Genomic DNA, 22,705 nt, shown 5'->3' on the forward strand with positions numbered 1-22,705 from the left:
AACAGCGATCCATTACTTGTGAGCTCTGAAAAAGGACCGGAAAGGAGCCGTCATTTGTAGCTGCTGTAATCTTGTAGAAACGTCTACCAATCACTGCCTCGCGGTCTGCTTGGAAAGAACCAATCAGAATGCTCCCTGCCTCCCTGCTCGTACTCTACCCTTGGCGTGCACCAGCCTGAACTCAAAGTGCGTCGCCGCCGCAAGATTACTGGAGAATGGAAGAGAAAACTCAGCCAAAAGTAGCACTGCCGCAGTTACTTGTCATGAGGTAGCGTTGTTGAGTTGAGGTCCTCTCTCCGTTCTGTGTCTGTGAAGTAATTACGATGCGGCGGTGCTCGTGCATGTGTGTGAGGGGGCGTTGCCTTGGAAGGAGCCCCGACGGGAGGGGAAAGGTTTAGACGGAGCTCCTGAGGTGAAGCAATTTTCAAATTATGCTAGCTTTCCAACATCGTTGACCCTATCTTTAAGAATTGAACAAATTGAAATTTTGACTTGAACATGAATGTATTTCCATCCATTTAGTAGATGAGATATTTCAGTCTAGAAAAAAGCGATGGACTGACCGCTCATGTGGCTAAAAATATTGATAAGACCAGCGGTAAAATATGTTGTGTTGAAATACAAAATATAAATGTATCTAAAGATGTAGGTGAAGAAACCAGGGATTTTAAATTAACAGGTTGTAAGCTACCTGGTATTGTTGTTGCCATAGTTTGCGAGAGAATCTCCAATGCGGATCTCAGCTCCATTGAGTCGTTCTGCGTCTTCGTCTCGGTTGGTTATCTTAACAGAAAACACTTTGTGTGTTTTTTGCAGATCCAGTCGCCACCAGGGGTTGATGTTGTTTTTTGTGTGAGTGCAGGAGCCGTCCTCCCAATGGCTGTTAGGATTCCCGTCTATGGCATTATATGCAGTGCCAAACATATACAGTGACGACTGTGAGGCTTTTCCTTGGAGTGCCAGGTTCTCTCCTGCAAAAAGAACACGCCAACAGAAATGACCAGTGATACCTGGACTTCTTTGCGGTTATCATTACAACAAAATCACAACAAGTTGTAGGTTTGTTAAGTGCACATGCAACATGTATGATTTCTGGTGCTGATTTTTTTCTTGCAATATTGCAATTTACTTTCTCTTATGACTCATTGAGAAAATGTGATTTAATTTTGCAGTCACATTGTAGGATGTAGGATAAAGACAGAATTAACCACCATTTACAGTATGATTAATCACCATTTATAATATGATTATTTCTTTAGTGCAAATGTAGCTTTTAAGCACGTTGACTTAATATCATATAGTTTTGTTTTTGGCTTATACCACAGTTTATAGAGAAGATGAAAATCACTGCATATATATTCATGTAATAACTCAAATTCGTACCCGTTGGGGCACGGTACCCATAGACTTCCACTTCGCAGAGCGTAAGATACCCTCTTCCCGGCAAAACCACAGACACATAACGTCCCTCCACACGATCAGTGAAAGTCAGAGTGTACGACTGTTTTGAACCACGAACTGTACCAACCCTAACAGAGTCAGAGAAAGAAATCAGCACATTTTATACCAACAGTCCTTAAGGGTTCAACGTAAAGAGGAAAGAAACATTTTTGTCTAAGGAAATATAAACTGTAATGATACTACAGCTATTACGCATGCCAGTAGTTTTCCATTTTTCAAAAGAGGTTAAGAAAAACTTTTCAGACATATTTATGGAAACAGAATTTTAGCTTCAAGCATCTGGTTGGTTGGTTCCCATGGCAGCAGTTGACTGACATCTGAGAGCCGACATTGGTAACAATGCAAATAAGTAAAAATCTGACTTGAAACATTCTTGAACTGTTCCTATGAGCAAGATGCTCACACAAACTTGCACCAAAAAAGCCAAGTTTTTTAAAATGCAGGATATTTCCTTACACTGGGTTTGCGGCACCATTGTCTTGTAACAAGTTTCCAATGTGAACCTCTGCCCCGTTGAGCCTCTGTTGACAGCAGTCTCCTCTGTTGGTGATGATGACGGAGGTGACGATGTAGGACTCCAGCAGGTCCACTCTCCACCAGGGGTTGGTCTCTTCGTCAGTGTGGGTGCATGATCCGGAATGGAAATTAGATTCACGGTTTCCATCAATAGCACTGTCGGCAGCACCAAACGCGTGCTCATAGCGGTCTGACTGGGTCGCTTTTCCACGCAAGGCCACATTTTCTGTGAATGAGACCATTGAAATGCATATAAAATTAGATTGTTTGTGAATTGTTAAACTTTAATCAGTGTGTCAACTAATAACTTTTTTTTAAATGCATTTGCAAATAGAATTTTAAATTCCATTCCATTTATTTATGAATTCATTAATGTATTCTTAAATGATGTACTTAATGACTGTTTTAGCGTGTTTTTGTAAATCCCTTTTTAATTTGAACTATTGATTGATAGATTAATATTTCATTTGTAAATAATTTTTAGAATTCTTTTTATTGCCCATTAAAATGTCAAAATAATTACTTACTTTGTAATTTAGTCCATTTATTCATAGATTAATAAATCAAATATATATATATATTGATTGCTATTTGTTATTGTACAATTAGTTATTAATCAATTAAATGCTTTATTACTATTCACGTGACTCTTGTGGTCCTAGATAGATAGAATATACTATACTATTTACTTTTCTTGCTGACAAAAAATGTTTACATCCACCTCCTGGTGATTTTTTACAAGGAACACATCACATATACTCTCTGATCATACTTACCATAAGTGATGGCTGAGCATGTCTCCAGGAGGAGCAGCAGAAGGAAAACACTGAGTATCATCATTCTGATTGAGAGAATCATTTATAGAACATAATTAAAACAAATTATACTTGTTAACCTTCTTCATTACTGTTATGAATGTGTCATTTTAGAATTGTGAAGGAGTGATTATAACGGTAATGTTGGATGTGTTAGATTTCAACATTGATATAATATAAAATAGAACTGTATTTATCCAGAGAGAAATTATTGTGCAGCAGTTGCAGTGCAAAATAGGAAATACATAGTATAGGTATTCAGTAGTGGTTACATTTCACAATTAGGATTAAGGATACAAATATTACAGCTATTATTTGCTTCCTTATGCTGCAGAGGTGGTACATAACTACATGCTATGTAAACTATTTTACAGTATCTGTAATATATTCTCAAGCAGTGAAAAGCAAGTTACAGTAAGAGAGCAGGATACTCAGATATTGATGTACTAAGATGATCTGATGCAACCAAGAAATTAAAAGTGTTACCTGGAGACCCCGACAGTCTGATGATTCAATGACAAAGAAAAAAAGCTTCCAAACCCAAACCCAAACTAAGCGATTCCTGTGCTCTTTATATGCATCTTGGTTGAACCATATCCGACCAATCATAAGATATCAGATCAGATTCATCTTCAACACTTACCCAATCACATCCCGTTGGTTTACTGCATGCACATGAATTTCACTTCCCTATACTCGTGAATTCAATTTCAGAGGTTATCCAAGCACTTGCCAAGACGTATGCTGAAGATCTCACTAAGTACATTTATTCACATACGAGAACAATTTTGAGGTACTTTACTTGAGAGCTCCCTTTTTATGCTACTTTATACTTCTACTGCACTACACCTCAGAGGGAAATATTGTAATTTTTACTCCACTACATTTGTCTGAAAACTAAAGTTACTTTGCAGATTTTACAAACGTAACATGATCAATTTATAAAGTATGATACATTGTTATAGATTAAACTATCCAATAGTGTATAATGTATTAAAAATTAGCCCAACCTCTGCCAGCTATGATGTTAAAATACTGCCTACGTGTCTATGCATCAGTAATAATATTCCAATTGTATGATACATATAACAATATAACACTCTCATAAGCGCTACTCTACCTAGAGAGTACTTTTACTTTCACTCTTTCTGACAATATTTTAGTTCTTATATTAAAAGTTACAGTGTGTAAGATTTGGTGACATTTAGGGGTGTGGTTGCAGATTGCAACCAACTGAGAACCCCTCCAATCACTCCTCCCTTTCCAAGACTGCGGTAACGTGAGCCGCCGAGTGCAAAACCTTGGTAACGCCGTTCGAGTCGCTCGAAGGCCACCCTTACCATAATAACACTACTTTAGGAGCAACTGAAGTCAGACGGCGGCTGGCGGTATCATGGTTTGGCACTCTGCGGCTCACGTTACCGCAGTTTCACAAGCGTGTTGGAGAACTACGGTGGCCTTCAGGTAATGTGAAAACGTGAATGGCTCTCTCTAGAGCCAGTGTTTGGTTTGTACGTTCTGGGCTTCTGTAGAAACATGGCCGAGCAACATGATGGACTACGTGAACAAGACCCACTCCCTATGTAGATATGAATGGCTCATTCTAAGGTAACGAAAACACGATTCTTAGTTTCATACACTAATGAAAACATAGTTCTGAATATTATATTCCATCTCTGCTAATAGATCCCCTGAAATGTTACACACTGTTCTTTTAAGTAAAATGTTGAATGCAAGACTTACATGTTACAGAATAGTTTTACAGAATGATATTGCTAACTTTACTTAAGTAAAGTAAGTGAGTACTTCTTCTACCGTTGCTCACTGGACAACCTTCACGACCTCTGCAGATTGTAGCTTGATTGAAATGGATCAATGCAGCAGGAGGATTGGTTGAGCATGGGCAAATAATTTACACTTCATAAACTGATAAAGTATAATTCAGAGTGATAACCAACTACTTTAGAGAAGCACAGATGTCACTCTGGTTATTGTGGTTAACAGTCTAATGCTCATTACTCAAGACTTTATTGCATCATACTTACAGGGTGTTTGTGTGATTTGGGAGAGGTCATTTGAAGTGTACTCTTTAACCAACATGTGAGAAAAATAGCAGAAAACGGTGTCAGCCTTTCCAGATGTACTTTTGACCTTGTGAGCGTGCAGTGGTTGGTGCAAATGTAAGGAAAGAATGAAAAACAACAGTATCTGTTGATGCTGAAAATGCTTAGTCGCAGATTTTTATTTTGCGCAATGTGCACACTCCCTGAAACTTCTCTGTTTTATGCCATCACCACTTTAATATCTCAGTGTTTCAACATTTCATATGCACTGCTACTTCTCTGTTTTTCTCTCTGAAAACACACAAACGTAATCCAACTCTCTCCAGTGTACTTGTATTTATAACTATGAATATTAAGGCTTTATGGTATTTGATATGTAATTACACATTCTCTCTCACCACGTTGTGATTATGGGCCAAAATATGATACTTGGTGGGCCTCTTTTACAATATAACCCATAACTTATTAGGATCAATTCACCGTTGATTTTGGATTTCTGGACAATGTAATATAATATAAAAATTATATATACTTATTCTCTCCTCCTTTGTCCTCATGTGGTTCCACACTTCAGCATCAATATTACATTACTGAAAATGCAAAGTAAGCACATTATCTTCTCATCTCTTTTTTACTGTTGTATCTCTGTGTTCATCTGACCAGGAAGTACAACAAGATTAATTCGGTATTTGACAGTAAACAGCAAGTACACGTGGCACATTTTTCAAAACAAAAGGTAGCCTATAAAAGGAAAACACATAATAGAAGTGCATGTTTACGTTGTTGCAATGTACATTCAGTTAATGTCGTAACCTCTAACCAGATTTAGTCAAAATCTAGTTTTAAGACCTCCATTCTATCAGTTGATACTGTGCTTTTCTAAATAAACAGTGTGTGTGATCATGGTGATGAAGGAATATGTATCCCAGTGCAACAGTGTGGCTCACTGATGTGTTTTAATAGTTTTTCAACAACAATGGAGCTTTGTAGCACAGAGAAAGAAGATATATCAGGCTTTGGTTACAAAGACAACAGAATCGTTGATTTAGGTCTTTTCATTGTGTAGGGACCCACCGATGTGACTGGTGGGAGGTGACCACATGAACTCAGGAAACAGACATAGCGACACAAGGAACCTCTAATGCAGAGGACGCGAGAGCCTGCCTTTTTACCTACTAACTTCAAGCAACAACCGCAAGGAAGTTATCACCAAGCTATCAAGCTGCTGGGAAGAAGTATTGGAGCGATCAGCTTCCTCCAATCTGCACAACTTGATTGGAGCACAGCAAAGACGACACCTTTGACTTGGAACCACAACTTCAACACATGGAATTACAAACCCTTTTCTTCCATGGATCGGTAACGTACTGGGCTTACCTTAGCAGTAGCAATTGCACATGGCTGAGCAAGACCGTTCAACTTTGATTTCTAGAATGTACCTGTATTGATATGTTTACTATTATTCATTGAGTTTGACTGTTTGGATATTATTTGTAGTTATTTGTATTTGGGTAGGTGGCTTCGCCACATCTGATGTGTTTAGTTTATAATTCACATAGACAAGGTCTTGCATGCAAACTAAACATATTTTCTAACCCACTGCATTATCTGACACACATAAAGATCACATACAGAAACTGTGAATTAGTTAAACATAAACATAAAGCTTCAGATAATCTTAACCCCACATCACCCCCCTCTCTGTCCTTCCTGAGCACATGTGTTCCGAAGAACAAAGAGGCCATGTGGTGACATGTTGGCGGCCATCTTTGATCCCGCCATCTTTGTAGTTTTACAGTGCTCGCCTATTTTGTCTGTAGGCAGACATCTTGAGACAAGAAGCCATCTTGTCTCTCTCTCTCTCTCTCTCTCTCTCTCTCTCTCTCTCTCTCACACACACACACACACACACACACACACGCATGCTTACACACTTTGTTTGGTTTATTTAGTTTAGTTATTTAGTTAGATTAATATTGTGTTTTAAACCTTTATTATCTTGTAAATAAATGTTTGTGGAATATACATGCTGGTCTGTTTAATGTTGTACAAGAGTGAATAATGCCAACCTCTGCTATGTCAAGAACTCAGATATCCTTCAACATTTACTATCTATTTTGGTTATAGTTATTAATTTAGTTATTAATCAACATTCCAAATTGATAGTTTAGCATATATAATGAGACAATATTAACGTTTTGGTTATTGGTCCCTGATTCCAGAGTGGTGCCCCGTTTATTATTAATGTTTATTGATAATTAGGGCCCGAGCACGAAAGTGCCAGGACCCCAACGGTGTCCTGGCACGAAAGTGCAAGGAAACCTATTGTTTTTCTAAGGATTATTATTCTTTTTCTGCTGCGAGATCGCGTTTTTGAGGCCTTTCCCATCCCCAAAAACTCATGAAAAGTGGAATATGTATCAGAAGTCGCGAAAATTGCAAAGTTCTGTAGTGATTGGGCTCGGGTGTCTCCAGCAGGGCTCCATAGCGCCCCCTAATGATGGCAGGTTGTCAGAAAAAGTTACTCCGATGTACACGAAATTCAAGTATGTCATTGCTTTTTTCGGCCAACAGGAAGTCAGCTATCTTGGACTTCCTGCGTGATTTTAAAATTTACGAACACATGTTTGAGGACTTTGGGATGCACAAAAACTCATGGAACTTTACACGCACATCTAAACTAGTAATTACTTTGATTTAGTGGTGAAATTTTGCTTGGGCGTGGCATGTTGGCTCTCTAGCGCCCCCTTATGTTTTTTAGCCTTTGAACATGCCTTTGACGCCCTTGGTATACTCGAAAACTCATGAAAGTTGTCAAAATGATGGACACCTGTGAACTTTACGTGAACGTACAGCAATTGGGCTAAACGTATTTAGACGGCTCTATAGCGCTCCCTAACGCGTGGAAGGCCATAGTTTGGTCAAAGTTGATCCTATATTCATGAAATTTGGTATGCATATCCCACTCATTATTGGAAACATATTCCTAATTGGGATTCAGTAGCTCTGCCCACCCGGAAGTCGGCCATCTTGAATTTTGTGTTTTTCATGTAATCTATGTATTTTATGCATACTTTTACGAAGTCCTCCTAGAGATTTACGTGGATTACATACAAATGAACTACATGGGTTATATACTTGGGCTGTCAGAGTTAACATGATAATAACCTCTTAATGCTAAATCGTTTTAATGCCACTAGTTAATCATGCGATTAATCTCGATTAAATATTTTAATCAATTGACAGCCCTATTATATACAGATTATAGTGCATTACTTTTCGTAGGTGCAGCTATGAACAGTTTACGGGAACAGCCTGACCAAGGAGGACACTGTTGGGGACAAGCACTTGAGGTGGCACCAAATATGCCATCTCCAACAGACTACGGTTGGATGGACTCAAGCGATTGGTGACTTGAGGTCAACTCTTCCACAGATATGCCAGTCAATCCTTGAACTCTTAACTTGTGGCTGCAAGAAAGGCTAGAGGTATTGCAAATGCAAAAAAGCCTCCTTAAAATGCACAGCTCTGTATCAATGTGGAAGAGACTGTGAAGGAGACAGTGAAAATTGGTTCAACAACAACAACAAAACAATCAAACAAAGGCGTAGGGAAGAGGCCGGAGCAGATGGGTGGGTTAGGGTTAGAAACACAGGGCTTTCACCCAGGAAACAGCTGTTAGTGTCCCGTGTGAAACACAGAAGTCAACATTGACTTATTTCTTGCATAACTTCCGTACTTAAGTAACGCCACTTCCGTAGTTATTTTAACCCAAACCACAATCTTTTCTTAAAGGTACAGTGTGTAACATCTGTCGGCATCTATCGGTGGTGGTTGGAGATTGCAACCTTGTTTAGAAGAAGTACGGTGGCCAATGTGAAAACACAAACGGTCTTGATTACTGATGAGCTGCAGCGATGAGTATAATAAATGCCCCTAATTGACATTGGGCCTTTAAATCTAACCAAGTAGTTTTTTTGCCTCTACATCACAGGGGCTTAAGCAAGTGCACTGATTGCTCGTGTTGCAGGACATTTATAGGAAAACACATGAAAAGTAAGATATCATACGAACCATTGTATGAGGATACGTTGCCTCGGTACACTGCTCTTTTGAGGTGCTGCACCAGTGCATCCTTAATTGGGGGGATTTTCTCCATTCCTCTTCCTTTCTTTGTGAACAACTCAAGACAAACTTCATCGATGTTGAGTTGGCTGCTGGTGCGCTCGTAGAGGAGAATTGGGAAGCGCTCAACAATGTAAATGACCTCCTCTCGAATGCTTTTTGGAGCCTTTGACAGAGCCATGAACGCCTCTGTTGCCATGTCATTGGCACCCCACGTATCCCATGCTCTCTTCTTGCTCATAGTTGCAAATATAGATACTATGTCACAGCCAGTGAAGGCATGGAGCACAGGAAGGGCCTTGGATTTGTCAGGACCCAGAGACTTGGCAATCTCATGGGCAGGTATGTATCTGAAGTTCTTGCCCAAGTCCCAAACGCCACCCATAGCTCTGTCCATGAGACACATGTGCAATAGCTAGGACCTCAACATCTGTGTCCACAGTGCGCAGGGTAATATTTTTAGCCTTTTCTTGCAGAATCAGCAATAGCAGTATCCTTGTAAGTATTCATACGTGCAAAGGGTAATCTGATCCGTTTTTTGTGGGTTAGATGATAGAACATTGGGTCTGCAACAAGCCCCCAGGCTGAGCGCCGGGCTTTGAAGCAAATTTTCATAGTGGCCAAATGGTGGTACTACAACTTCTGTGTCCGTCATTTGATAACATTGGGCCCAAAAAAACTTTTCCCATAGACTTACATTGAGAAAGAGATGTCTGTAATTCAGCGGATCATTTTGTTTTTTGAGGTAAATCAACTTATCAAGTATGAACACTTGAATAGCCCTTGTTTAACCCCCTGAGGTCGAAGCTGTCGTATACGACAGGAAATTACTCTAATTACTATTTTTAAAATTTCTCCGGAACGCTGCGGTGTACAGACTTACTTGAACTTGCAGCTGCTTCTTCACCACCGTAGGTTTCTAATGAGGCTTGTTCGTATTCCTTTCAGACGGTTTGTATTCCAGCTTGTAACAACTGTGTTTTTTCAGAGTCTTCATAAAAGTAATATCTCCAACAATGAAAGTCTTCTGTGAGTATTTATCCATTCATCCGTGTTGAAAGCAGTTGTTGTTGTCGTTAGCCGTTAGTTAAAGCTTACAGATGGCACAATTTAGCCCGTGGTGCAGTGGGTAGGTCTGTTGATGAAACCGAGGCCGTGCTGGATGCTGCACAGAACAGCTGTTGATTTTGCAAGTTTTTTTATTTTATTTTTGTTTTTCAAAACAAGCCCTGCACTTATTCTGTGAAGATGAAGGAGTATCAGGAGCAGATGAAGAGATGGCTAAGAGGGAATTCATCCAGCTGATAATTTGTATGTAATTTATATTTGTTTTCAGTATATTTGAAATACAAATGAAAATATGGATAGTTTTTATATTTGTACATTTGGTGCTCATTTGGTTAGATTTGTAAGTGGCTTACATATATTTCCAGGATGTTTAAATTAAAAATGAGAATATATACATTTGGTGTTCATGTGGAAAGATAGTGTTTATGATTTTATTCAAGGTATCAGATGATATTCCAAACACTGTAGCTATCAAGCAATCTCATACAGTATGTCCTCATATACTGTGTGAGATGTGAAAGACAAAAACACTTACTGGGTTGATATATATGATCCGATATTTCAAACCTTCAATATTTCTAATGATTTTTATTTGTTTTACAGTGATGATGAGCAACCGGCTGCTGAAGAGCCCGAAGAGCATCCTCCCCAGCAACAAACAAGGAGCTCTGCAGAGAGAAGCAGGAGGAAGCCATGCACCACAGGAGCTCACAGCCCAGTTGTGTGGAGTCACAGCTGCTGTCCCTTCTGCCACAGAGTGACAATCTCTGATCAACCTGATGCAAGCAGGAGGGCCAGGTATGGAACTTAGACTTGTGTACACTGCAGGCAGACCAGGCAGGTCAATCAGACTACCACCTGGAAGGGTAAGTTGTGAGGTGTGGCCCTCTGGATCACTGCTCACAGGAACTGCTTTGAGGCATCGACAGTTAACTTTTTGTAGAAAAACAGACAGAAAGACGCCAGGACTTCGCTGTAAAAAAATGTAAATATCTTTTGATGCGTGTTGTTTAGAATGATAATTCTTTTCCCCTGATTCCCAAAACTTGGGAGAACATTTTTCAAAAGCCCAAAACCTTGTTCCTTATTGTTCTCTTTGTGGTTTGAATACATTTTTGTGAGATTCAATTTCCGTTTTGTTTTTCTCTTGTCTTTATGGTAATTTAATTTATTTATACATTAATGTGACATCACTGCAGCCTACATTTTCTGATGGCTCAGTTTGTCCTGAAAAAAAAATGTGTATGTCATGATTGTGCATTACAGTGTTGAGATTCTACAGTAATTATTACAAAATTAGACCACACGGACCAAAACTAGCAAAAAATGGCCTAGACCCCAGAGGGTTTCAACAAAGATTTAACAACAAATTTCATATCATGGAGTCTACTCCCACACACATGTAACACACTCCTCTTCAGTTGATCAAAGGTGCCAGTGATCATCTAAGGACACATCATGAAATATTCCCCAAAGATCATGTAATGCACACTCAATGTTTTCCTCAGAGAAAGATGACTGAACTCATCCAACAGTACCATTTGACTAGGATTTTTATTTAAGACATTCACAGTTACAATAATGCTTAACCTTAACTACAAAATGCTGATCATGTATGATTTCATTATGTATTATGGTAGTGGTGTCCAAACTACGTGCCACCAAACACCTTAATTTCTATGGCTCGGGAGTTTAAAAAAAATCATTAAAAAATCCCCCAATGGAATCACTGTCATACTAGGAGTTTACAAGGAAGTGCTTTTTGATTATTGTTATGCACTGTGAACTTCTTCAGCCCTAATCCAGGCGAGAGCCATACACCTCCACCTCACACAGACTCAGGAACTCTTCTCTTCCTGGGATGACTATATTGACGTAGCGACCGTCCATCCCATTACACTCAAACTCTTGGACACCACCTGACGGGATACTTGTGATCACAGCACACCTGGCAGAAGAAACAGAAATTGCGTTGTTAAATCCAAAAAAAGTTTGGCCTCTGTCACTTCAACAAAGGGCATTAAGCAGTTATAAAATCATACTTTAAACAATAAAACCAGATAAATGAGATACAATAATAAATTATATAGTATAATATTATCCAGGTGATATAGAATCAAACCAGTTTTAAAATGGGTGCTTTTAGCTGACATTTAAAGCGGTTAAGCAATACGTATTGTACTGTAAACAGTAATTTATCCACAGTTTAGGTGCCATGACAGCAAATGCATGGTCACGTAGGAACTGCGAGAACTGTCTGCACAGTGTCAGATAAAAATCCAGCTACACTAATATCAGTATTAAACTATTTGTAGAATTAGATTCCAGTGGTGGCTGTGTAGGATTTTTTCAAACTCATATGATCCAAACATTTCCAATAACTCCAGAGTGTTGCAAAGTCCAAAAGTCGAAATATATTGAAAAAACGTAGGTATAATAATTTCCCAAAATTCACAACATGTTTTTTTTTATCTAACGAAATAGTGAATGGAAGAGAAAACTCAGCCAAAATAGCACTGCCGCGGTTACTTGTCATGAGGTAGTGTTGTAGAGTTGAGGTCCTCTCTCCGCTCTGTGTCTGTGAAGTAGTTACGATGCGGCGGTGCTCGTGCATGTGTGTGGGGGGGCGTTGCCTTGGAAGGAGCCCCGAGGGGAGGGGAAAGGTTTAGACGGAGCTCCTGAGGTGAAGCTACTTTTAAATTATGCTAGCTTTCCAACATCGTTGACCCTATCTTTAAGTATTGAACAAATTGAAATTTTGACTTGAACATGAATGTATTTCCATCCATTTAGTAGATGAGATATTTCAGTCTAGAAAAAAGCGATGGACTGACCGCTCATGCGGCTAAAAATATTGATAAGACCAGCGGTAAAATATGTTGGGTTGAAATACGAAATACAAATGTATCTAAAGATGTAGGTGAAGAAACTAGGGATTTTAAAAAGTAACAGGTTGTAAGCTACCTGGTATTGTTGTTGCCATAGTTTGCAAGAGAATCTCCAATGCGGATCTCAGCTCCATTGAGTCGTTCTGCGTCTTCGTCTCGGTTGGTTATCTTAACAGAAAATACTTTGTGTGTTTTTTGCAGATCCAGTCGCCACCAGGGGTTGATGTTGTTTTTTGTGTGAGTGCAGGAGCCGTCCTCCCAATGGCTGTTAGGATTCCCGTCTATGGCGTTATATGCAGTGCCAAACATATATAGTGATGACTGTGAGGCTTTTCCTTGGAGTGCCAGGTTCTCTCCTGCAAAAAGAACACGCCAACAGAAATGACCAGTGATACCTGGACTTCTTTGTGGTTATCATTACAACAAAATCACAACAAGTTGTAGGTTTTTTTTAAGTGCACATGCAACATGTATGACTTCTGGTACTGATTTGTTTTTTGCAATGTTCCAATTTACTTTCTCCTATGACTCATTGAGAAAATGTGATTTAATTTTGCAGTCACATTGTAGGATGTAGGATAAAGACAGAATTAACCACCATTTACATTATGATTAATCACCATTTATAATATGATTATTTCTTTAGTGCAAATGTAGCTTTTAAGCACGTTGACTTAATATCATATAGTTTTGTTTTTGGCTTAAACCACAGTTTATAGAGAAGATGAAAATCACTGCATACATATTCATGTAATAACTCAAATTCGTACCCGTTGGGGCACGGTACCCATAGACTTCCACTTCGCAGAGCGTAAGATACCCTCTTCCCGGCAAAACCACAGACACATAACGTCCCTCCACACGATCAGTGAAAGTCAGAGTGTACGACTGTTTTGCACCACGAACTGTACCAACCCTAACAGAGTCAGAGAAAGAAATCAGCACATTTTATACCAACAGTCCTTAAGGGTTCAACGTAAAGAGGAAAGAAATATTTTTGTCTAAAGAAATATAAACTGTAATGATACTACAGCTATTGCGCATACCAGTAGTTTTCCATTTTTCAAAAGAGGTTAAGAAAAACTTTTTAGACATATTTATGACAGAATTTAAGCTTCAAGCATCTGGTGGGTTGGTTCCCATGGCAGCGGTTGACTGACATCTGAGAGCCGACATTGGTAACAATGCAAATAAGTAAAAATCCAGACTTGAAACATTCTTTAACTGTTCCTATGAACAAGATGCTCACACAAACTTGCACCAAAAAAGCCAAGTTTTTTAAAATGCAGGATATTTTCTTACACTGGGTTTGCGGCACCATTGTCTTGTAACGAGTTTCCAATGTGAACCTCTGCCCCGTTGAGCCTCTGTTGACAGCAGTCTCCTCTGTTGGTGATGATGACGGAGGTGACGATGTAGGACTCCAGCAGGTCCACTCTCCACCAGGGGTTGTTCTCTTCGTCAGTGTGGGTGCATGATCCGAAATAGAAAGTAGATTCACGATTTCCATCAATAGCGCTGTTGGCAGCACTAAACGCGTGCTCATAACGGTCTGACTGGGTCGCTTTTCCACGCAAAGCCACATTTTCTGTGAATGAGACCGTTGAAATGCATTTCAAATAAGATTGTTTGTGAATTGTTAAGCTTTAATCTGTGTCTCAACTAATAAATTTACAATGGTCCAGAGAGCTCAACTGCACTACAACTAACAAAACACATGCAAATAGGCAAAAACACAAACAGACAACACAACCAACACAAAAATGCTGCTAGAAAGTTGCCCGGGCATGGAGTTAATTACTCCCTGACTAAGCGTTATGTATGACACCTGTATGAACACTGAACATTATATATACTTACACTAGGTGTAACTTAAGCTATTAGCTCACTTTCCAACACCATTGATGTGTAGTCAACTATAGTGCGTTTCTGTCTTGAAATGTCTTAATGAGCCACATGTCAACTTTTTGCTAAATACAATAATCCTGCAGGAAGTTGTTGCATATACTCTCTGATCATACTTACCATAAGTGATGGCTGAGCATGTCTCCAGGAGGAGCATCAGAAGGAAAACACTGAGTTTCATCATTCTGGTTGAGAGAATCATTTATAGACCATATTTAAAACAAATTATACTTGTTAACCTTCTTCATTACTGTTATGTGTCATATTAGAATTGGAAAGGAGTGATTATAACGGTAATGTTGGATGTGTTAGATTTCAACATTGATATAATATAAAATAGAGCTGTATTTATCCAGAGAGAAATTATTGTGCAGCAGTTGCAGTGCAAAATAGGAAATACATAGTATAGGTATTCAGTAGTGGTTACATTTCACAATTAGGATTAACGTTCCAGATATTACAGCTATTATTTGCTTCCTTATACTGCAGAGGTGGTACATAACTACATGCTATGTAAAATATTTTGTAATATATCTGTAATACCTTCTAAAGCAGTGAAAAGCAAGTTACAGTAAGAGAGCAGGATTCTCGGAAATTTATGTACTAAGATGATCTGATGCAACCAAGAAAATTAAAGTGTTACCTGGAGACCCCGACCGTCTGATGATTCAATGACAAAGAAAAAAAGGCTTCCGAACCCAAACCCAAACTAAGCGATTCCTGTGCTCTCTATATGCATTTTGGTTGAACCATATCCAACCAATCATAAGATATCAGATCAGATTCATCTTCAACACTTTCCCAATCACATCCCGTTGGTTTACTGCATGCACATGAATTTCACTTCCCTATACTTGTGAATTACTTTAGTTCAGAGAAGCACAGATGTCACTCTGGTTATTAGCCTAACGCTCATTACTCAAGACTTTATTGCATCATACTTAAAGGGTGTTTGTGTGATTTGGGAGAGATCATTTTCAGTGTACTCTTTAACCAACATGTGAGAAAGATAGCAGAAAACAGTGTCAGCCTTTCTCAATGTACTTTGACCTTGTAACGGTGCAGTGGTTGGTGCAAATGTAAGGAACGAATGAAAAACAACAGTATCTGTTGATGCTGAAAATGCTTAGTCGCAGATTTTTATTTTGCGCAATGTGCACACTCCCTGAAACTTCTCGGTTTTATGACATCACCAGTTTAATGTGTCAGTGTTTGAACATTTCATATGCACTGCTACTTCTCTGTTTTTCTCTCTGAAAACACACAAACGTAATCCAACTGTCTCCAGTCTACTTGTATTTATAACTATGAATATTAAGGCTTTATGGTATTTGATATGTAATTACACATTCTCTCTCACCACGTTGTGATTATGGGCCAAAATATGATACTTAGTGTGCCTCTTTTACAATATAACCCATAACTTATTAGGATCAATTTGTCGTTGATTTTGGATTTCTGGACCATATTATATAATATAAAAATTCTATATACTTATTCTCTTGATATTTCCACAAAGTCCCTAGCCAGAAAGTGAAAGAGCTCTGTTTTGTTTTCATCCACTCTCAGGAAGCCTTTACAGTTGGTTAGTATGCATGCAATATGCTTGAAATTGAATTTTGCATCTTCTCAGAAACTGTGATTTCTTCATAATACTTCTCACAATGTCACTGAATTCACCATTAACTAGTGTTCACCTGAACAGTTTATGATGTTGTATATGGTATCATTGTAATCCTAGACCATCAAAACATAGCGGTAGACATCACCTTTTCTGTATTATCATGTTTGGTTCACTAGATGTGATGCAAAATGTTAATTTGGTTGTCGCGAAAAGTTAAATGGCCGCCACGAGGCGTTTTGGCAATCGCTCCATTTCTGAAAATGTTAAGTGCCCCAAGCTGTACAAGTGTACCAAGTGTGAACATCATTTTCACATATCACCTAGACTATAAGGCAAATACTATATTTCTTATTCTTTTAAGCCTTTTAACCTCTTGGTGCTGGACTAGGATTTACTGTTTGCTTCTGCTTATTCAATGCACACTTCAAGATCATAAAAAGTTGCTGATCCCTGATCTGTTTGATGGCCGAAATGAGCCTTATCTACATACAAGGGCAAAGACAAGTCTGTTGTAAATCATCAATGAACAACAGCATGTACCATGATAAGATGTGCCCATAAATATCATTGTGTGTTGCACATCAAATCATATTCATTCATCAACACATCTTATTCGGCTCCTTGTCTTCTTCTGAGTTCATGAAGTTAAGGTATGTGGTTCTAGTTGAATAATGATGCTTTTAAATACACAGTTTTTGATGGTTATTTAATTTCTGTCTGCTTAATGTGCACTGACAGTAAAAGTATAATAGTACAATGTTTATTCCTTCAGTGTAATTATATTATTGACTCTCTTGTCTGTCTCAACCAGAACAATGAAACACAGTTCAGTTCTGCTTTTGCTGCTCCTTCTGGGGACGTGCTCTGCTTACACCTATCGTAAGTATGATCTGGCTATATATGTGATATCCCTGTTATAAAACATTAAAGTGTATGTTTGACCTGCACTGTGCAGAATGATGTGTGTGCAGAGTTTGACACTAGAAGACTGCTTTCACATTCATCTGTGAGGGAAAGTTTCTTGTGCTCTCCTTAGATTTCAGTTTAAGATGCGGATGTGTGAGCAGGATTTTGTGACATCACACTTTTACATGGTCTCCACACCAACATTTTTCACCAGGATTTTTTTATGTACGGAGTCAAAACATTTAACATACTCTGCTATGGAAAGAAATTAACTTTGAGCAGCTTATTTGTTGAGACATTTATTTAAACTCAATGCAGCTATAATCACTGTTTTTATGATAACAATGTATCAAATGACAATGTGACAACAAGGTGACAATGTGAAAGGGGTTGTAGTGATGAACCTACAGAGAATTATCAACTGAATCTGCAGCTCCCTTCATCTTTACGAAGTGAGTTATAGTGAGTTTCAGCTCATTGTTTAGCTGTCCAGCCTGAATATGACAGCTCCCTAAAAGTGAAGCCAAAACATCTTGATCGCCCCCTAGTGGCTGGCTGCAGTATCGGTCATAAATCCCGCCTCCTCCAAGTTAGTGGATGGGACATGGGCCAAACTAAAAAGTCAAAGTACACGTCAAATACATTTTTCCCAAAGATGGTTTCAATCATTTTAGGTAGTATGTATGTTCAAGTGATAATTTTTCTGATGTTTGGTTTTAATTAGTTATTCAAAAAAGGGGGTGAGTCATGATTGATAGCTGTTATTCTCTCTCGCTGACAAGCTGCGATTGGTTCGGGCGGCTGACCTCGATACCGCGGCTCCACCACCTGATCACTACTGTGCAGACTCTGGCTCCAAATGACGTCAAAATCTCTAGATGGCAGCTTCTGTATCAGGGATATTTTGGCTTCACATCTGTACAGTGGGAGGACGTGGAAACGTGTTGTCCATCTTTATACAGTCTATGGTCAGGCCCACAACTTTACTGTTTTGGTTGACTCTCACCGCTCTCGTAACATAATTTTTGGCAGCAGCAGGCAGCTGTTTTCAGTAAACAAAAAGCTCTAAAAACCCACTGTATACTACCAGCTCAGCAGCAAACAGCAGGCAGTTAGCAACGACTTGGTGAACATAGTGGAGCATTTAGCAGTTAAAGAGACAGATATTTCCCTCTGGAGTTAGTAGAGACCAAAAAAGAGCTACAAGAGAATGAATGTTGGACTTAAATCCATCAGGTGGACACAAACACAACTCCTAATGAATGACCATGTTGCTCTGTAACTGCTGGATATGTAAATAAGCAACTGTTGGCAAACAAGTTCATCATATCAACTTAAAAGTTGGAATAGATAGATAGTTGCAGGTTTAGTAATTTACAAATATTTTCCCATCATTTTAACATGTATTTCCACTGTCTCATTCACAGAAAATGTGGCCTTGCGTGGAAAAGCGTCCCAGTCAGAACGTCTTGCAGACTTGTATGGATTTGCCTACAATGCTATTGATGGAAATCGTGAATCCAACTACGTGGCTGGATCATGCACCGCCACTGTTGAACAGACCAACCCATGGTGGAGAGTGGACCTGCTGGAGTCCTACATCGTCACCTCCATCATCATCACCAACAGAGGAGACTGCTGTGCAGAAAGACTCGACGGGGCAGAGGTTCACATCGGAAACTCTTTACAGGACAATGGTGCCGCAAACCCAGTGTGAGTGAATGTAATCTAGTTTCAAGTCAAGTCAAGTTTAAGTTTCTTGTTCCTCTCCGCACAGGTTATGCAAAAACAGGAACAAAATATAGAGCCCCCGGGGCCATAGAACAATAGGAGCAGCAACTTAGAGACTACAATTAAAGGTGCTAAATTCAATATCCAGAACATTAATATAGCATCAAAAAACGACTTACTATATAAAGATATAGAGGACTAATATCTACCTGAGCAGAGAATGAAGTCACTCTCCCCACTGTGCCCCACTGGCTAGCTCCGCACTGCTCTCATACGCTGGTTACAGCCGATAACACCATCTGACCGAAGACGTCGTCTCAGATAAACACAGTTACCTCTTTCAGCACTTTCGCTGTTGTTGTGCTGTTAGCATCGTTAGCTGAGACCAAGCCGTCGCCATATTGAGAGCTGTTGAGAGGCAATAGAAATGCTCCCAATCCCATATTTAGCACCTTTAAGATTAAAGTTTGTGACCGAGTGCTGAGGTGCATTATGTACGTCCTTTCAAGTACTGCCGTTATAAAACAAATGCATGCACTGCTTCCTCTCTCTCTTTTAGGGTTGGTGTAATTCCTCATATCCCAGCAGGCAGGTCTTTAAAAATTATTTCCACCAGACTTGTGGAGGGACGTTATGTGACTGTGGTTCTGCCTGGCTTAAAACGAATCCTTACCCTCTGCGAAGTGGAAGTCTACGGGTACCGTGCCCCAACTGGTGAGAACTGAATATGTGGTTGCAGAAAACAATTTGCAAATTTGTTATGAATAAAAAACAATTAACACATTTATTGCTGCTAGCTGATGGTGCATCCTTCAAGTTTTGCTTTGCTGATTCAAGTAAACAAAAGGCATCTTCACAACTTTCCATGACATCTCCATCTTTTACTGCAGTTTCTTCTTACCACTGGAAAGGGCAACAATGTCAAAATAGTTGTGATTTTCAGTTTCAAAACATACACAGATTGGGGTCACTTTGTTCTGCAGAGAGTATCAAGAAGAACTGAATATCAGTGCTGATGTTTGCAAATGTGTCCTTTATGCAGGAGAGAACCTGGCACTCCGAGGAAAAGCTGCACAGTCTTCACTGCATGGTACAGGCATTGCATATTTTGCTATAGATGGGAATCGTGCTGGCTACTGGAGCCAGGGTTCTTGTACTCACACAAAGGCCGACTTCAACCCCTGGTGGCGACTGGATCTTGGCAAAACCCATAAAGTGTTTTCTGTCAACATAACCAACACTGTAGATTCTGTCCCACAACGACTTAATGGAGCTGAGATCCGAATTGGAGATTCTCTTGAAAACAATGGCAACAACAATCCCAGGTAGTTTAATGCCCATTAACTAACATACTACTACAGCTAAAAGTTTGTGATTAATGAATAAATGTCATTGGCTTTGTTTGGAAAAAAAACTAAGAATATACGTTTGGCAAAACTTAGCAGTAACTTATATCTATCAAGTTATTTAGTCCCTTATTTAGTCCATTTATTCAAGTGATCATTTGATAAGTCAAAGTATTTTCTTCCTCTGCTAGGTGTGCCGTGATCTCAAGCATCCCTGGAGGTTTTACCGAAACCTTCCAGTGTAACGGGATGGACGGTCGCTATGTTAACATCGTCATTCCTGGAAGAAGCGAGTACCTGACCCTGTGTGAGGTGGAGGTGTACGGCTCCAGACTGGATTAGGTCTGAGAAGATTCAAGATTCATAACAACATTTTACATTGGAGATGTTCAGCTGATGCTCTTGTACAGACTCCTGTTGGAATATAATATTAATAACTATGTTTTCTTTAGTGTATAATCATCTTATACTATGAATCGTGTTTTTGCTACCTTAGAATGAGTAGTTTATATCTACATAGGGAGCGGGTCTTCTTCACAGAGCTGGCTGCCATGTTTCTACAGTAGCCCAGAACGGACAAACCAAACACTGGCTCCAGATTGGGCTATCGACTGGATGCGTTAAAGTATCCTGGTCTCAAAGAGGATATAGACTTCACGTTTGTCGTAAAAAAAGAAAGAATCTCTGTATAGACTTTCCTGTGTTTCTCACTGCCTATGTTAAAACCTATATATGGGTACCTTTCTTCCATTTATGATGTATTAAAAAAATGTCTGTGTAATTTCATCTTATGTTATTTCATGTTTTCATTATTTTCAATGTGTTTAACATGTCATGTTATTTTCCGTGTCATGTGATTGCCTCCCATTCAAAGTCAACATGTTGACTTTTTTAAAATGACTTAGCTACTACAATGAAGGCTTTTTAATATGTCTACTTGTTATTATATTTTGGATTGCTTTTCTGTTTGTCTATGTTTATTTTTGCAAAGTACCTTCAATTTATGTTGTTATCTTACCTGAAAATATATCTGTAATCTGTAATTTACTTAACATCTAAAGAGTAAAAGAAGGTTACATTTACTGGTATATGTATGTGTGTGTATGTGAGAGATGGCACCATCCAGTGGTGACACTATGCTGCTTGTTTTTCGTGTTGTATGCTTGTTCAGTGATGAATGGACTGAAATGTTGCTCATATGAGAGAGCATGACTCTCTTCTAAATAGGATAACCATAGAATTTTCCTCATGAGGCATATAAATCCAGTCTGTGACACTCAGACCCAACCCTTTTGGTTGCTATTAAAGGGGACCTATTATGCTTTCATGATTTTTCCCTTTCCTTTAGTGTATTATATAGTTTTTTGTGCATGTAAAAGGTCTGCAAAGTCACAAAGCCCCAAGTCCAGCCCGAAAGGAGTTACTCTCCCCCACAGAAACACTGCTCCTGAACAGCCTAAAACGCCTTGACTTAAGTCCCGCCTTTTCTTCTGTAACATGGTGATGTCACCAAGTAACACACTTTGCCTAGTGGCTAGTTTGGCTTGCCCTTAAACAAAGCTAGTTAGAGTCGAAGTGGAGTCCAAAAAAGTTTGGTCCAGTTCATCCAGTTTCAGACCAATCATAACTGTGGGGCAGCTGACCAATCAGAGGAGACTGGGCTTTTCGAGGGGGAAAAGAGGTGCTGCAGCACAGCCAGTATTAGAAAAATAAAGCGTTTTCTGAACATTAAGTAGAAACCGTAAACACAAGTATGAACCTTAAAATAAACATAATATGTCCTCTTACAAGTATGTAGGCCTAGTTTGATTTTAGGGGGCAGACAAACTACTAAAGTACTTCACACACAGAAATATTCTATTTCTACGACTACATACCTGTGGTTAAACACTCTCGTGCATGCAGCTTAGAGCCACAACTGCGTGCGTGTAGTTCAGCTTCCCGCCTCGTTCACTGGCCAGGAGCTGCACATGCAGTTGCTCACTTTTACAAAGTGTGTAAGACAGATAATCGTCAGGAGACGAGCTAGTTAACGTTAGCTGTTGGACAGCACAGTCCTCCATGGCTAACAGTTAACATCAACGGAGGTTCCATTGAGTTACATTATCGTGTATCATCACTCTATTCAGTAAAAAAGGGGGGAAGGGCGAAGATGTATTATAACATTATCATGATGCGTTCAAATGTAGTAAAAAATTAAATGTATTTTTTGAAACATGTTTTCACAGCAATATAAAATAGATATTAGAGAGGGAAT

At 39.1% G+C, this 22,705-nt stretch overlaps 2 protein-coding genes across 2 annotated transcripts in view; one reads left to right on the forward strand and one right to left on the reverse strand.

Annotated features, from left to right (window-relative positions):
* LOC119496950 overlaps positions 1-22,705 on the reverse strand; it is a 53,336-nt gene that overhangs the window by 22,876 nt on the left and 7,755 nt on the right. The window contains exons 6-15 of the mRNA XM_037784641.1: positions 15,485-15,570; positions 14,962-15,026; positions 14,239-14,524; positions 13,707-13,852; positions 13,013-13,292; positions 11,848-11,996; positions 10,870-10,981; positions 8,959-9,369; positions 2,754-2,818; positions 1,918-2,203 (exon numbers count right to left, since the gene is read on the reverse strand). Of these exons, the coding sequence (XP_037640569.1) occupies positions 1,918-2,203; positions 2,754-2,818; positions 8,959-9,369; positions 10,870-10,981; positions 11,848-11,996; positions 13,013-13,292; positions 13,707-13,852; positions 14,239-14,524; positions 14,962-15,026; positions 15,485-15,570 (1,886 nt within the window). The remainder of the gene's footprint in view (positions 1-1,917; positions 2,204-2,753; positions 2,819-8,958; positions 9,370-10,869; positions 10,982-11,847; positions 11,997-13,012; positions 13,293-13,706; positions 13,853-14,238; positions 14,525-14,961; positions 15,027-15,484; positions 15,571-22,705) is intronic.
* si:ch211-215k15.4 (fucolectin-1) lies at positions 15,545-21,311 on the forward strand. Its single transcript, XM_037783890.1, has 5 exons — positions 15,545-17,344; positions 18,799-19,084; positions 19,662-19,816; positions 20,145-20,427; positions 20,640-21,311. Exons 1-5 carry the CDS (start codon positions 17,281-17,283, stop codon positions 20,788-20,790), a joined length of 939 nt encoding a protein of 312 aa, XP_037639818.1. The 5' UTR covers positions 15,545-17,280; the 3' UTR covers positions 20,791-21,311.

This window comes from Sebastes umbrosus, chromosome 11, assembly GCF_015220745.1.
Source record: "Sebastes umbrosus isolate fSebUmb1 chromosome 11, fSebUmb1.pri, whole genome shotgun sequence".
NCBI classification, from domain to species: domain Eukaryota; kingdom Metazoa; phylum Chordata; class Actinopteri; order Perciformes; family Sebastidae; genus Sebastes; species Sebastes umbrosus.